The sequence below is a fragment of the Ictidomys tridecemlineatus genome, chromosome 4 (genome assembly GCF_052094955.1).
Source record: "Ictidomys tridecemlineatus isolate mIctTri1 chromosome 4, mIctTri1.hap1, whole genome shotgun sequence".
Taxonomy (NCBI): Eukaryota; Metazoa; Chordata; class Mammalia; order Rodentia; family Sciuridae; genus Ictidomys; species Ictidomys tridecemlineatus.
The window spans coordinates 176,038,279-176,055,053 of NC_135480.1; the positions used below are offsets into that span (position 1 = coordinate 176,038,279).

Genomic DNA, 16,775 nt, shown 5'->3' on the forward strand with positions numbered 1-16,775 from the left:
CCAGGTTCTTTTAATTTTGAGACAGGGACTTACTAAATTGCCTAGGTTGGCCCTGAACTTGAGAGATCCTTCTGCCTTAGCCTCCTGAATTGCAGGTGTGTGCAATGGGAGCCTGGCTAGATTTTTTTTTTTTTTTTGGGGGGGGGGTACCAGGGGCTTGAACCAATTGAGCCACATCTCCAGACTCTTTGTTTTAGTTTGAGATAGGGTCTTGCTAAGTTGCTTAGGACTTCACTAAATTGCTGAGACTGGCTTTGAACTTGTGATCCTCCTGCCTCAGCCTTCCAAATTGCTGGGGTTACAGGCCTGCACTACAGGGGTTATAGTGCCTGGCTAGATGTGCTTTTTAATCAACCTTTACTCACTGTTTCCTAAGGCCAGGCCACTAGGGCTGTTGCCAAAGTTCTGCTTTGTGCTGAATCAGCTTCTAGCTCTTCCCCAGCCAAGCCATGCTGGCAAATGGAGATTTCAACTTGAGAGGCAGGTACAGAACAAAGTCCATGGTTGAGCTGGTCCTCGAGAATAAGTGGGTGGACTGAGAATGAAAGCTCATCCAAGTCCACAGCTCAAAGACATGAAGGGCTGGAGAAAGCAGAAGGAATAATTTGAGTGGAATGACCCAATTACTGTTATTGATTGACAATATTATTATATAGAGGGCTCAGTTTTAAAAAGTACTAGTCAAAGCAGGGCTAACAGAGAAATAACTACCACTTCCCTATTTTGTTTCAACCTTAACAACTTAAGCAAGGAAAAAGAATACATAATTACAGACATAAATATGACAAATTTTTATTTCAAAATCTCAATTTTTGACCAGCATAGCACCACTGACATGGGTGCCCTGATGAACTTAATGATGTGATCACCAGAAGAGATTCTACATGATTATGCCAGGCTATGATTAAGGCTAACCAATCAAAACTCAGGTCCCCAACACCAGATAATCCAGGTACAAACTCCAGATCATAGGAACCCGGGGACTGGTTTTCAGGGAACGTTACAATTATTTTTTAAGTGCTACAGCATGTCGAGGGACACTGGCCTGCAAGCTCGCTTCTCACATGTAGAAACTAAGAGGTAGATGAGATTCCAGGTTCCATCCAGCAGTGGAGAGGCAAGGATCCAGGAGTGTCAGAGGCAGGCCCCAAAGCAAAGTACACTTATGCCTGAGCAGGGACAAGAGGACAGGCTCCTGGCAGCACCTCCTCAAAATGGAAGGCAAGGAGGGCTGCACTGTTCTGCCAGTGTCACTGGCTTCTTGCCCTAGGCCCAGGCAGGGCCTCCTGTTCTCCATGCTGACCCATCTGACTCCTCACAGGATGTGGGTCCTAAGTCACATGGTGGTGGTAGCTGTAGAACCCCTTACAACTTGTTGGATAAGGACTGCTGACAATGAGCCACATGTAGAACTGGATTTCACAGGTGACCCCATATCCTCCAATGGTGTCTTTCCCACGTCTGCTCAAAAGGAAAAGTCACAGGTTTCCCTTTGAGCTTTCCTCTCTGGCAATCAGTTCCTAGGAGATGCCAAGCCCTCTGTGAACATTATGGGCTTATCCACAGATTTGTAACTGCACACACTATATTATTAAGAGAAGACACGTTCAGTTTTGTTTTAGGTGACACATAAATACTTAGTTTTCTAAATATAAGAACTGAATAAATTCTCTGAATTATGCACAAAAATGGTTTAGTATCTCTGAGAAATCCATATTAAAAAAAAAATGAACTCATGTTCATGCATGAACTGAACTGAGTTCTACAGAGATGCATGAACCTGTGCTGTTTCCCCTGGTTTATGTGAGCCAGGATGTGGCCTGATACAGATGCCACCAACAGCCTCCGATAGCATGGTGTCAGAGGACAGCAAGGTGAAGCTGGGCAAGTGAGACAAGAAGGCCCAGAAAGGCCCTGGGCATTGACCCAAATGGGCAAGTGAGACAAGAAGGCCCAGAAAGGCCCTGGGCAGTGACCCAAATGTTTCTCCCAACAGTTCTGAATGCTCCTGGTGACTTCTGTGCTATGGACTGCCTTACTCTCTTACAGAGCCTGGAAAATACTGGTCCATGAACACTACCACATTTGGATTTCAAACTACACTCAGTATTCAGTTGGGAGAACAAACTAAAAGTTTAGGGCCTATACTTTTAAAGTATGGTATATAACATATACCATAAAATAATAAAACCCATGGAGGGGTGGTATTATTTTTGGTTAGTTCGTAACTGAAAACAGGAATCTAGGCCTGGGAGGGATGCCATAGTGGGTACAGGAAGAAAGGAAACAGAGAACAGGCTTGTCCGAGGGTGGGATGCGTCAGACTGGACTGGCCTTTGAGGTCTGGATGGAGCAAAAGGTAAATGCACCATTAAAAACCCCACAAAACATGACTCCACATCATCAAAACAAAGACAAACACTAGCTCTTTCCTGACTTTCAAACATGAACTGTGACATCAGTAATACGAGTTGGTTAAAATACTGCTAAAACTGCACACACACAAACAATATCTTACTTGTCACTCCATATAAGTACATACTCCATTTACAACTTGGCCTTTAAAACCAGAAACTTTTAAAACATCTATCCAACAGAGATGTATTCAAAAGTATATACACCTATTCTAAGAGAATGCTTGCCCTGGGCCCAGTGTCAGCACCAAAGTGCAGTATCTATGACTGCAAATCAGACAAAAATAAAAAATACAGTACTTTCTGAGGCCTAGGACTAGCTCAGGATACACTTTAAAGCATTTGTGGCAAACAGGCCTGTCTTCAAGGGCCTTCCTTTCAGACAGGCACAAAGTTGCCAATGGTTACAAGTAAGTATACTTTGCATCACTGTACAGGGATACAATATTCCCATTACATATAGGATATGTAATTAAATGCTTCACAGAGCTTTACAAAAATTGCTAAAAAAATTTTTTGCACTTCAATTTTTAATTTTTAAGTGTGCCACTTTTAACATCAATTACAAACTACTTTATGACTATGTCACTCAACCCTAAGGAAGAACTTAGTTCCAGGGATCACATCCCTCTCCCCAGATGCGCATTTCACTCAGAAATGCTGCAGCACAAGTGCTACATGAACAGTTGTCCACTTACTAGTCATTGAAAATTTCAAGAGCCACTGGGCAGCGGAAGCCTCAAACCCAATGGCATTAACCACCCACCAAAACGATTTTAGTTTTAGTCCCGCAACTAGCTGGCACTGTCTCCTGAGGACAAATAGTCAGAGCAAAGTGCTAGGAAGATTGCTGCTCTGCCAGCGCAGGCAGGTAGTCTTGGAATGTTTATACAGGTGGCTGGACTGACTAAACCTCTTGCCACACTTCAGGCAGGCATACGGCTTTTCACCTGTGTGAACGCGGATGTGCTTCTTGCAATCTGTCAAAGTCAGAAAAGTTTTGCAGCAGATTTTGCAGGCATACTTTCGAGCTCCCTCTACAACCAAGACATTGTGTTCTGATAAGGCCTTCTTGCACTTTGACAGGACATCAGCAGATGCCCTGGTCAACTGTGGGGGGCCAGGCTGGGAGGGATGGCCATTTTCAAATGAGGATGTGGTCCCATTCATCATTAGCTGGGAACTGGCAGAGTTTTCCTGGATTTGTGAGCTCCTGACAGAAGTTACAACTGGCATTTTGGGAGCTATGCGGCGGTAGTATGGAAAGTTACTGGCTCCTCCTCGGGGGGAACCCATCATTACCCTGGAGAAGGAGGAGTGGAGGCCCAAACCAGACCTGGAAAAATCCATCCCAAACTGTTCTCCTTGGTAACCTGAAGTCTGCACACAGGGTAGGCCCATCACCTCCTGCATGGGCCTGACAAAGTGGGAGTCTGCAGGCTCGCTGAATGGGTTCTCCACATGGGAGCCAGGGGCAGAGGAGGGCCCACCTGCAGGCCCAGCCTCTGGACTTAACAAGTAAGGGGCCTCGCCCTCCAGCCTGCAGTCACTAGTGGTGTTTGGAATGTTATCATCATTGTTTTGATTCCCACTAAAGTTACTTCCTCTGCTCTTGTTGAGAAAATTTGAAATACTAAAAGTGGACTTATGTTCTAGGTTATTTGTAACTTCCAAAATGTGGATATCACCTACCCTGTCCGTGCTAGACTGGGGATCTGAAAAACTCCGATCACTACTTTCAGGGCTGAGGTCTATCTTCTCTGCACTAACAACAACTCCTTCCACTTCTACGGACTCACTGCCTTCTGCTTGAGAGGTCACATCACTCACTTCATCCTGAGGCTCAGGTGAGCTCAGAGGCTCAGATTTTACCACCACTCTCATGTGCTCCTTCTCACCAAGGCCAACCTCAGGATTCTCACATTGGAAGCCACTTTTCTCAGTTGCAGCTTCCTGCTCAAAAGTAGTCTCAACCTGAGTTGCACGAGAGGCCATGGACAACTGTGCCATGTTACCAGCACTGTTGTCAGACTGGCTAGGCACCTGGGCATCTTCTTGAGCACCAAAAGTCTGGTCAAACATCATAGTACTATCTTCTTGGTTGTCATTCATTCCATCAGCTTTAGGATTATCAACAATTTTCAGGGAATCTGGTGAAAAGAACTCCTCCCGAGAATGAACCCCTGAAGGCCCATTCTCGGCTGTGACATCTGAAATGGCAGACTCATCCATGGAGGGGCGGAGGCGCTGTCTGGCCCGCTCCTCTGCAGACTGCTTGCGCTTATGAAGGCGTCTCATGGGGAAGGGTGTCCGCTGGTCAAGGTTACTGCGCATCGATGAGCTCATGGGGGCTGGCTGTTCCTCGCCACTCTGGCTGGAATTGAGGGCTGAGCTCACGATGCTTAGTCCCAGCTGCTGCAGCATAAAAGAGCGCTGCATGCGGGCACTCTGCTCTTGAACACGCTCACTGGGGGGAGACATGGGCAGCGTCCTTGTTGTTAGGTAATGTTTACATGCCTTAACAACAGAGTTCAAATGCAGGTGAGAGGCTGCCAATAAGACATCCATAACATTGCTCTCCCCCAGCATGAGGGTGGAGGTATACATCATGTCAATCAGCGCAGCAAAGGCCTCCGCTGTCACTACCTCGCTATCCAGCTGGATCATGTTCATGGTCTGATCTCCCTCTGCCACTGAGAACAGGGCTCGAAAATGTGTGCTGCATGCAGCCAGCACAGAGCGGTGGGCTTTAAAATGTCTATTCCCCACTACAATGACACAATCACACAGCTGGCCATGAAGTCTCTGGTAATTCAACTGCTGGAAGATCTGCTCAAAGTGACCAGGAAAATCCATGATCCTATAGGAAACACAAAGAAAGAAAAGTGTTAAGACTTAGAAAAGCATAAGGCAAAGCCAAAACACAAAGGGTGAGACAAAAAGAAAGGTACAGATGGCTAAGCCTGTACCTGTTAAAACCTTGTGATGTCTCCAATGATGGGCACCCAAACTAAGAATTTGTCAGATAAGGAGCAGATGCCAATTTGTGTACACACGTGGGCTCCTTATAAGCTTCCCATAATTTCATATGACCCACTTAGAATACTAAGGGTCTGAGTTAGAAAAGTCCAATGTGTGTGTGAAGGCATATTGACCTCACACAAGTCTGTCAGGATTCTACATTCTCTAGAGCAGCAAATGAATGCCAAGAAATTCCAGTCTTCACAACCTTAAATAAGCAAAAGGGCAAATAAAAATTAAACTGGAAGATTTCTGGTTCTAGATGGTAGTAAATTACACACATGCACTCCCCCCCCAACCCCATTCCTGAAACCCCATTAAAAAGACACTACACCCAGGCACGGTGGCGCATGCCTGAAAACCCAGTGGCTTAGGAGGCTGAGGCAGGAGGATCACAAGTTCAAAGCCAGCTTCCACAACGTAGTGAGGCCCTAAGCAATTCAGTAAGTCCCTGTCTCTAAATAAAGTATAAAAAAGGGCTGGGGATATGATTGAACCTTGGGTTCAATCCCTAGTACAAAAAAAAAAAAGGTTACTATAATTTTTGGGTTTGTTGTTGTCATCTTAAAGGTATAAACTCTAGGGGCTGAAATTGTGGCTCAGTGGTAGAGCACTTGCCTAGCATGTGTGAAGCACTGGGTTCGAGCTTCAGCACCCACATAAAAATAAATGAATAAAACAAAGGTCCATCTACATCTAAAAAAACCAACATTTTTTTAAAAAGGTAGAGGGGGCGCTGGGATCGTGGCTCAGAGGTAGAACACGTGCCTAGCATGTGTGAGGCACTAAGTTCGATTCTCAGTACCATATAAAGCAAAATAAAGACATTGTATCCATCTATAACTAAAAAAATAAAAAATAAGTAAATAGATAAATAAAGGTATAAACCCTAGAAAAATCAAAGGGAGAAAAGACATCAATGGCATTTTGGAAGCTGGGAAACAAGTGAATGAATACAGTCTTTGCATACCCCAAATGCTCTTAAACTGGCAGTAGATAAAACAACCTGACATATATAAATCCCTCTCCCCAAAGGCTCAGAAACAAGTGGCTTAGGTGCCAGGAGAAGGAAAGTAAATGTGAGATGAAGAAGGAGGCGTGGCTGAAAGTCTACTCAATTTAAAAAAATCCCATGGGCATAGAAAAGATAAATCTTCAGAGACAGTAGATGACAGGATTAAGAAATGAATACAAATGGAAAGAGGGATTTAGGGGTAGGTATGACAGAATGTTCTAATTATGGTCACAGGTATACAACTAAAAATGTACTAAAATATGTATATTTGTTACAATAAGCAATTTTATGGTATATACATTATAACTCAAGAAAGCCCAATAAACCTATACATAAATTTAAAAAACAAATGGGAAAGGAAAACAAGATAAACAATCTTGGTCCAAAGCCAGTTTTTCAGAGTCTACTTTGAACTACAGAGTTTGTACTAAACTCACTGTTTTGACTACTTAAAATATCACATATATCTCTCTAGCTTTCCAATGCTGTGTTTAGAAGCATTAAATGTCAGGCTGGGGTTGTGGCTCAGTGGTAGAGTGCTGCTTGCCTAGCATGCCTGAGGCACTGGGTTCGATCCTGGGCACCACATTAAAAAAATAATAAAATGAAGGTATTGTATCCATCTGTAACTAAAAAATTTAAAAAGAAGACATTAAATGTCTGTATGTTTTTATCTTCTGGATTCATTAGAAATAAGAACTTCCTATTTTCATCTGAGAAACTACTACATCTCCTAGGAACTTTGTGACTGCTGGTTCCAAGTCCCCTACCCTTGACTTGGGGTAATCTCTTATTATGTGGTTAAAATACCAGGCCAGTAACTCTCAAAAGGCATTCCTTGGTGCCTTCTGCCCACAGGCTCTTCAGCTGAAGAAGCCACAGAGCTAAAAGCTGTTTTACCCTCTCCAGAGAATCAATCTGTGGCTTCTGGGATGGGATTTGGCTGAACATGGCTAAGCCTCAGGACACAAATATGGAGACTAAATAGCTAATGCACCTAAGTTAATAGAAAATGATCGGATTCAGTTCCTTAAGGGAAACAGGCAACTCTAATATAAAGAATTACAAGTGCTATGATAGGGGAACAACAGGAGACAAGGAAGGGGCTCTTGCCTCTCGCAGTGGTGGCCTGTTGGGGAAAGTAAGCATTCCAGTCTCCTGCAGGGCCTGAGGAATTGAACCTGTACTCAGGGCACTAAGTGACCACTGAGGCTGAATCAGCACTACACTGAAAGCTAAAGTTTTAAATTAAAGTTTGCATTCAAATGATGGGATAGCCTCTGACCTCTTCAGCTAGAAGACTTTAGAAGCCAGACTCATACCTCCCAAGAAGTAGCCTGGAGATTCTTCTCTGGAGAACCTGATATTTGGAAGCCCCTCCGATACAACAATTGGGACTCCATCTAGTTTCCACATTATGAAGCCCATCTGTCCCTACTTGGCTTCCAATCATAGTCAGTGCTTCACTCTTAAACATGAACATTTAGGAGGGGAAGAAAAAACAAAGACAAAGCAGCAAATAAATGGGGACAGGGAAGCATTTGGAAGAGACAGAAGCAATGCAAGAAAAAGCAAAGAAGACTCAGTGGGGAAAACACCTATAATTAACATCATCAGAGAGAAAGAAATAATGTACTTTTAAATTTTTTTAAAAGAAGAAATTAAAAATAGCAAAAGTTGTGTGTGTTGAACCCAAAGATGCATAACCCACTGAGCCACATCCCTAGCCCTCTTTTATTTTTTATTTTGAGACAGGGTTTTGCTAAGTTACTGAGGCTGGCTTCGAACCTGTAATCCTCTTCCAGATCCACTGGGATTATAGACGTGTACCACCATGCCCAGCATGAAAAGTTTTTTCAAAAAGTTAATGGAAGAGCTGAAAGAGAATGATTGAGGAACTCTCAAAGACATAACAAAGGAGAAATAAAAGTGAATGGATTTTTTAAAAAAGAATTAATTAATGAGGTCCAACTCTGACTATAAGAAAGACAAAAGACAGAAAAAGAGGAGAAAAATAATTTAAGAAATATCAGAACAAATTTTAGAACCAAAGAATTTTCTTATGACGACTAAATGAGCCCCTAAGTGCTCAACAATATAAATGAAGAAACAAAATGACTACACCAGGCTCATTACCACGATATTTTACAATATCTGAGATTTAAAGATCCTGAGTTGGGAGCAGGTGACAAAGAATCAGGAATAAAATTGACATTTAGGCTTCTTCAAAGCAATGTTGAAAACTGGAAGATATTTCCTTCAAAATTCTCCAAGAAAATTATTTCTAATTTAGAATTCCACATCCTACCAATCAATTATGAGGGTAAACCAAGGCATTTTCAGACAAGCAAGAACTGAATGCAAGGTTTTACTTCCCTCATCTTCTGTCTCAAGAAGCTTCTAAAGCCGTAAAGTTGAGAATAAATCAGGGAAAGATCAAGGAACAACACAGAAAACAGAATACCCACCACAGAAGACAGGCAAAGAGAATTTTAGATGGTGATAAAGCTTGAGATGACAACTAGGCAGTGGGCCAAGAACAACCAGTTCAGATTAGAATAGGAAGAAGGAGTAGCCATGAAGAAAATCTCTAAGGGTTTTTTTTAAAAAAAGGAATGGATAGATCACCTGATGTGTATGGGAATGGGAAGCCTTTAGCAGTTTCATCAAAGTGTAAAAATACATTCTTAGGGCTGGGGATGTGGCTCAAGCGGTAGCACGCTCGCCTGGCATGCGTGCAGCCCGGGTTCGATCCTCAGCACACATACAAACAAAGATGTTGTGTCCGCCGAAAACTAAAAAATAAATAAATAAATATTTAAAAAATTCTCTCTCTCTCTCTCTCTCTGCCCACTCTCTCTTAAAAAAAAAAAAAGCATTCTTAAAGAAACAAGAAAATTTTTTAATGAGGCAATGATTAGCCCCAGGAAAAATAAGAGGTTGTTTAGTTGTAGCATACCAAGTGGTTCATTTGTAGACAAGATTTACATAGTCATAACATGGGATATTAGGAGTAAGGGGAGGCAAATTCGCATGGGAAGTGGGGTAGGAGACATGGAAGAAAAGGCAGCAATTAAAAAAAATAACGATAAGCCTTATGGAACTATGATTAAATTTTTAAAAACATGGTAGATTCTTAACTATTATTTATTTATTTATTTATTTATTTATTTATTTATTTAAAGAGAGAGAGAGAGAGGGGGACAGAGAGAGAGAATTTTTTAAATATTTATTTACTTTTTCTTAGTTCTTGGCGGACACAACATCTTCGTTTGTATGTGGTACTGAGGATCCAACCCGGGCCGCACGCACGCTAGGCGAGCGCGCTACCGCTTGAGCCACATCCCCAGCCCCGATATTTTTTATTTTTTTGGCACTGGGGATTGAACCCAGGGTATTTAACCACTAAGTTATATTCCCAGAACTTTTCCTTTTTATTTTAAGAAAGACTCTCTTGTTAAGTTGCTGAGAGTCTAAATTGCTGAGATTAGCTTTGAACTTGTGATCCTCCTGCCTCAGACTCCTGAATTGCTGGGATTACAGGCATGTATCATAGCACCCGGCTTAGATCCTAACATTCTAAAGCTATATACCCTGATATTTTTGTAAATCTCCAAATTCACAAATGCTATTACAGTATTTCACAAAAATTGCTAGAGGTAGAGGCCAACATGTATACGCAGCTTACCAGGCTCAACCACTTGTTCAGGCCAAAGTTGTTCAGGATCCTGGGAAATAAATGAAATGGAAAACTCTAAATTCACCAAAACCAAGGGTCTACTATGGCAACTGAGAATACTATGCCATTTTGCTGGCATTATACCTAGAAATAAAAATTGGAATGATGTATCCAAGCAGTAGCCACATGTTGACCATATTCTTTTACTTTTTTTTTTTTAACTTTTGATGACTTTTCAACAACAAAATATATCACCCGAACACACTTTCCCAATGAAGATGTCTGCTGTTTACTATCAGATGTGGGAGAGCAGATAGACAAGGAGGCAGCCACTGCCACATACCTACTTGCTTTGCCAAGATTTCCTGCTGACAGTAAAGAGCCAACAGTGGTGGGCAGCAGCAGATACTATACTGGACCCCTGCCCAACTCACTCAGGGACCAAGAGCTCAAGATTTTGAGGAGATTAAATAAAAATGTAATTACAGCTCACAGGTCTGGTAGCCTCTACCTTCCAAAGTAAACTCATATACTAGTAAGTGCCAAATTCAAAAAGTGACCACTTTGTAGCAATAACAAGGGAGAAACATTCTGGTTTGAAACAGGGAGTTGTTGCAGAAGCTGTACAAGCCCCAGAGTTGCACTAAGAAACTAGAGATCATGTAAAACTGGGCCCCATCAGAAAAGCAGCAGACATTCAGCTTATTGTTTCTCTCCTAGAGAGAACAGAGTTGGCAATGTCGCAGCAGCAGTCTGGGTGACAGTATTGGAGGTAAGTGGTGGAAGTAATAATAAAAGATAGTTCAGTTACTCAAGTCCTCTACATTCCTGAGTTATTAAGCTAAGTACTTTTTATTTACAATCTTCAAAACAACCCTGCCAGGTAAGATTTTCTACTTCCCAACTAAACAGCATTTCAACCCAAAATTTTAATTTTAAAGAATGTAACATTTTTTTCAATGTTTTTCTTTTGCAACAAAGAGAAGTTATGAGAAAAAAATAGCTTACTTTTAATATGTCAATTAAATCTTGAGTATAAGAAGAAACCACCTCCCTTTTCCCCAAAAGGTCATCCACTAAAATATTCAGTCCCTACTTTCTATAGAACAAGCATAAATAGCAAAAAGAAATTATGGTCACAGAAGCAGCACTTTGAGGGAATTGTCCAAAGGCCCAGAGACTTTTGAGAAGAGGCTACTGAGGTAGCTAAAATGACCCCAATAAAGACAGAAGTTTAAGTAATATAAGAAGATGGGTAAACAGTGCATATAATCTCTTAACTTTCCTTAAGCCCTACACTAAAACCTCCATATAATTCTTGAGATCAACAAATGTTCCTCCAGGCTCTTCTCAAAATACTTTAGGGCTGCCAGGGACTCCTGTTATGCCTTGTTAGCAGGTCATCTTTAGGGCAATAAAGAATATTCAAGATTCCTGCTCTCCAGGGGCTCTGGAAGTTCTGAATGATAATAAGAGATGATCAAAACTTGAAAAGACACCTGTCTTTTACTTACATCCGTGTAAAATCATCCTTTTGGAGATACTCCAAACTAAGTTTTCTTCAATAGCCACCTACTTTCATCCCAATATAATCATTAAATTTATGATCGTTTGGATTGGCAAGAAAATCAAATCCACCAAGATCAAAGTTAATCAGAGCCAAAAAAATTGCACCAATTAGATTATTCAACTGTTCCTCTACAATATCAAGTGTGTCAGAAAGCATCTCAGTATAAATCAGAATTCTCAATTAAGTTACAATGAACTTAAGTTAATTTAAACAGAAAGAGATTTGTGATTAGATATTAGGACAATCACAAAATCTCTAAAAGGACATGAAAACTATACTTGGATGCCCCAAAGCCAGAAAGGAATACCCAAAGACATCCAGGAACCATTCTAGAGAAAGCACTACTGCCACTGTCCATTCTATCACATGTTTCTTTGCAAGTCCCTTGCTCTAGCTTACTATTCAGAAGAGTACCTGCCATTGTTGCCTTCTAGACCAGAAATGTCCAATAGAGCTTTTATGATGATAGAAATGTTCTGTTGTTATGCTGTATACTAGTTACATGGCTACTGACCTCTTGAATGTAGCTAGTGAGACAAAGGAGCTGAACTTTTTATTTCCATTAATTTTAATTAATTTAAATGGTTACAGTTTTGAACAGAGTAGTTTAAATGCTCAATACTGTCCATGGCTCACATCTGCATCCCAACTCCACTCAGATATATATGCAGAACCAAGGGAATCTAGTTCTTATAGTGTACTATAGTAACTATGATTCTACCTTAGGAAACAGGGACTCACAATTTGCAGGCTAACCAAATGTAACCCCGAATGAAAGATTTTCAAAAGATTCTGGGCAGCTGCAAATGATACACACACACTATAATATCCCTCTGAAAACTAGAGCTCCTCCAAGCATATATAATGTGCAGGTGACTTTGGAAATGCCTAGTTTTACTGGGTAAGAGGTGATTATTCCAGAAGTGAAGGAATCAAAACAAGAAAAGGACAGAAGAGTTGATTTTTATACTGTGTAGATGTGCAGGCAATGTAAAAATTTTCAACTAGTCTTTTATTAAGCCCTGACTATTACTCTGCCTGGGGTGTGCTAAGAAATAGAGTGAATTTTAAACAGAATAGGGACAAAACTCTAGGGAATAGAGAAGTGATTTTTAAAAATTGTTTGCCTATTTTTAGTAATGAACAATTACACTGGTTTCCTAATAAGTGCTTAATAAAGTGACATCATAACAATAATTTTTTAAAAATTTATATGTCAACATTTCACAAAAAAATAATTATTTTCAAAAAAATGAATTGAGGGCTGGGGTTGTGGCTCAGTGGTAGAGCACTTGCCTAGCACTGGGTTTGATTCTCAGCATCACATATAAATAAAATAAAGGTCCATTGACAACTGAAAAGAATATATATATATATATATATTTTTTTTTTTTTTTTTTTTTTTGGGATACCATACAGGATATATTGGTGTGTGTGTGACCGAGAAGCAGACAGCACACTAGAAGCCCTCATGAATGCAGGGATCGCCACTTGTCCAGGGGACCACGATTGGGGATATATTTGACCCCACAGCCATCAGGAATGAGCTGCTTCTCAGTCACCATGTCTTCAAATTCATCAGCATTAAATTTGGTAAAGCCCCACTTCTTTGAGATGTGGATCATCTGGCGGACAGGGAACTTGAACTTGGCCCTGCGTAGGGCCTCAATCACATGTTCCTTGTTCTATAGCTTGGTGTGGATGGACATGATGACTTGGCCAATGTGAACCTTGGCCACTGTTCCCTGGGGTTTCCCAAAGGCACCTCACATACCTGTTTGGAGCCTAGATGAGGGACACCATGAGATCAGAAATATGAACATCTATTCAAAGTGCTGTCTCCAAGGTCCCTTAGGGCAACCCATTTGAGAAACAGGCTGCATACACTACCGAGGAGATTACTGTTTGCAGCCATTGCACACTGGGCCACCACAAGTAAAGGAACCCAGTCGGCTTAATTAGCTGCAGATGAGAAATATTTTTAAAAAAATGAATGACATGGTTTTGCATTTTGCATCAACAGAAGACAACTGGATTCTCATATTTGCTTCTGCAGTCAGATCACACATTACATGCCTCTGGAAAATGTCTCTGGAAAACTCCTTTGTACATTGTTTTAAAAAGTAAAGTTAAATTATTACTATGAAAAGTTCCGACCTTACAGATCCCTTGAAAAAGTCTGGGTGGGAGTAAGACAAGGGTCCCTGGTCCATACTTAGAGAACAGCTGATCAGTAAAATCTCTAACTATATTGGAAAGATGGAGGAATGAAGGATGTTCATTAAAATGTATACAGAAAAACTGTCAGAATTAAAAGGAGAGGGCTGGGGACGTAGCTCAGTTAGTAGGGTGCTTGCCTTGCATGCACAAGGCCCTGGGTTCAATCCCCAGCACCCCCCCACTACACACACACACAGAACTTAAAAGGAGAAATCAAATTTGTCAAGAACAAAAGTCTCATCTGTAACCAAGGATCACTCAATAAATACTGCCTAAATTAAAAAATTAAGAATTAGCTCCATGCATATTATTTAACATGCATATTTAATACCCAAAGAATTAGCTAAGAGTTGAAAGTGATAAGTCATGAAGAAAAAAATAACAACAACAAAAAGCATTAGAAGCAGGAAGAATAAGTAAACCTGGTGTTTTGTCTTAACAAATCTTGTAGAACCTGACTCTTTAAGTAAACTACATATGCCTCAGCAAACTACATATACCTCTGGTTTGGGGAAAAAAAACAAAAAGAACCTAAACAGACTATAACAACTCCAACAATTAGAAAAAGCTGTCAAATGATGCCCCCCCCCAAAAAAAAAACACACATCAGTACCAAATAGTTCTATATGAAAATCCACTCCCACACACTTTTTTGTGGTGAAGCTGGGGGTCAAAACCAGAGCCTCATACATGCTAAGCAAGAACTTCACCACGGGGCCACATCCCCAGCCCTCTAAATGAAAATATCTATCAAATGCTATGGAAAAGAAAAATCTTTTATTATTGAAACCATTTTAGGATAAAAAGCTTCTCATGATGCAATACTGAAATAAACAGTGACTGTATAACCTACCAGACAATGCAATTAAATAATTAATATTGACCAATTTTTCTGAATGGAGCAATAAGGATCCATGCATAGTGAGGGACAATCCACTGCTGTGACTGCAATGACTGACTTTTAAGATAAGCTATTAAACATCTAGTAACACCAGCATAATTCAATAAGGTAAAAAGGGAGCCATGAGTTAAACCAAATGAGAAATGCAGCTAATGCACTAGTGTCATTTTTAATATATGTTTTGGCCATCCCAAAGTGCCAAAAGTCAATATTCTAAGAATGCGTTGGAAATAGCAGTGTATTACCACGTTCCCAAAAGTGTTTCCAAAGATTATGAATATGAGGAAGGCTTATGATTCATGCTATTTTAGTTTAGATTCCCCAGAAGTAGACTGTGAGAGAAGGATTCAAGCCCAAGTGATATCAAGAGGTTCTCCCAGGAGAAACTGGGAGGGAGGAGCAAGAGAAGGAAGAAATAGCAGCCAAGCAAGGGTATAATTTCAGACAAAATCTAGCTTTAGCCTGATCTAACAAGGGAGCTCTGGAGTATTTAAAAATGCCTCTAAATTTGAGCTTATTCAAGGCAAAGGAACTGGTCTTTCATAGCCCTGCAGCAGTCAGTCAACAGCCAAGAGACTTCTCAGGGGGATGGTAAACTGCCAAGCCCTTACAGTAGTTGAAGCTAGTCACCCAAAGGAAGTCCTTGAAAGAGCCACAGATATAAGCTATTAGAGGCAAAAGTTCAGAGAAGCTGTAGGAGGAGTGCACAGAATAGGTATCTGGCCAGATCCCAACAGTATCTGTAATGCACATTTGGTGCTACTGAAGAATAAAGTGATATGTAATCATATGGATCAATAGATGCTATAGTCCAATAGTAAATATATGTTACATAATATATTTTGCATTCCCAATCTCCAAGCCCATCTCATAACCATTCTGTGAATAAGAAATCTCAATTCCAACAACAACAACAACAACAACAACAAATAATTCTTAATTCTTTTGATTCTAAGATACCACTGTTGTTAAGAGGCCCACTGCTAAAAGTTAGTAAATATTGCTTTAACAAAAATCATTAACAAAATAAGTATCACTTTTTTCAATTAAGCTTTCTGGCAATATCACACATCACAAGAAAGAAATCTATTTAGGTATAAAATACAGCTAGCTGTAGTTATGATAATCTGTCAGTTAAGGCTTATAATCAACAGAACCCAACTCTGGCTTTCTTGAATGATAATTAGAAGGATCTCTGAGGACTCAAAGATTTAGTTAGAAAGCTGAAGAACCAGACTCAGAAATGAACAGCAGCCAAAGGAATTCTGAAAAGACTAGAACACAAAACCCACAGTCCCAAGAGCCCCATGAATCTCCTTAAAGTACTATCCCTATAATAAATGGCCTCCAACACTTCTTTAAGTAATGACATCATCTGTTTAAGATTCAAAGTTCCTGTATGATATGTCAAGATCATTGTATTGTCTTGAGCAACTAATAAAATAAATAAATAAATAAATAATTTTTAAAAAAAGATTCAAAGTTCCAGGGAGAGCTCCTACAGGGTGAACTTATAGACTCACCACCCTGCTTACTGTGCTAGGGGAGCAAGGAAGAAGGGCCTTTCTGTTTTTACATATGTATGCTGGTTACTACCTTAACCAACTAATAAAACTATGCATTGAGGAGTCAATACAATTAATTAGCAAAAACCAAAAAGGCAATGAAGAAGGGAGAACCAATGGCAGAGAGCTAAAAAGTGATACTATATGATATGAGGCAACAAAACAATCTCGTCAACATAAGGACAACCCAAGAACTAGCATATAGCATAGCTTAATTTATATTTCTTTTTCTTTCTTTCTTTCTTTTTTTTTACAAAAACTAGTCATCTGAAATAAGGCAACATGTGTAGCATATTCTATTTGCCAAGGTAACATTAAGATCTCCCATTCTGTATACTTTCTTACAATGTGACATTGATGCTGTTCTCATGGAGGTATGGGGGGTATATG

The 16,775-nt window shown here is 40.3% G+C and overlaps 1 protein-coding gene and 1 non-coding gene across 4 annotated transcripts in view; both read right to left on the reverse strand.

Moving 5' to 3' along the window:
• Positions 1–767: 767 nt before the first annotated feature.
• Zbtb5 (zinc finger and BTB domain containing 5) overlaps positions 768–16,775 on the reverse strand; it is a 32,887-nt gene continuing 16,879 nt past the window's right edge. For all 3 annotated transcript variants that reach the window (XM_005326293.4, XM_078047833.1, XM_040286054.2), the window contains exon 2: positions 768–5,274. In XM_005326293.4, the coding sequence (XP_005326350.1) occupies positions 3,240–5,270 (2,031 nt within the window). In that variant the 5' untranslated portion in view covers positions 5,271–5,274 and the 3' untranslated portion in view covers positions 768–3,239. The remainder of the gene's footprint in view (positions 5,275–16,775) is intronic.
• LOC120890152 (small nucleolar RNA SNORA70) lies at positions 13,533–13,667 on the reverse strand. Its single transcript, XR_005734400.1, has one exon. It is a non-coding gene; the product is annotated as a small nucleolar RNA SNORA70 (small nucleolar RNA).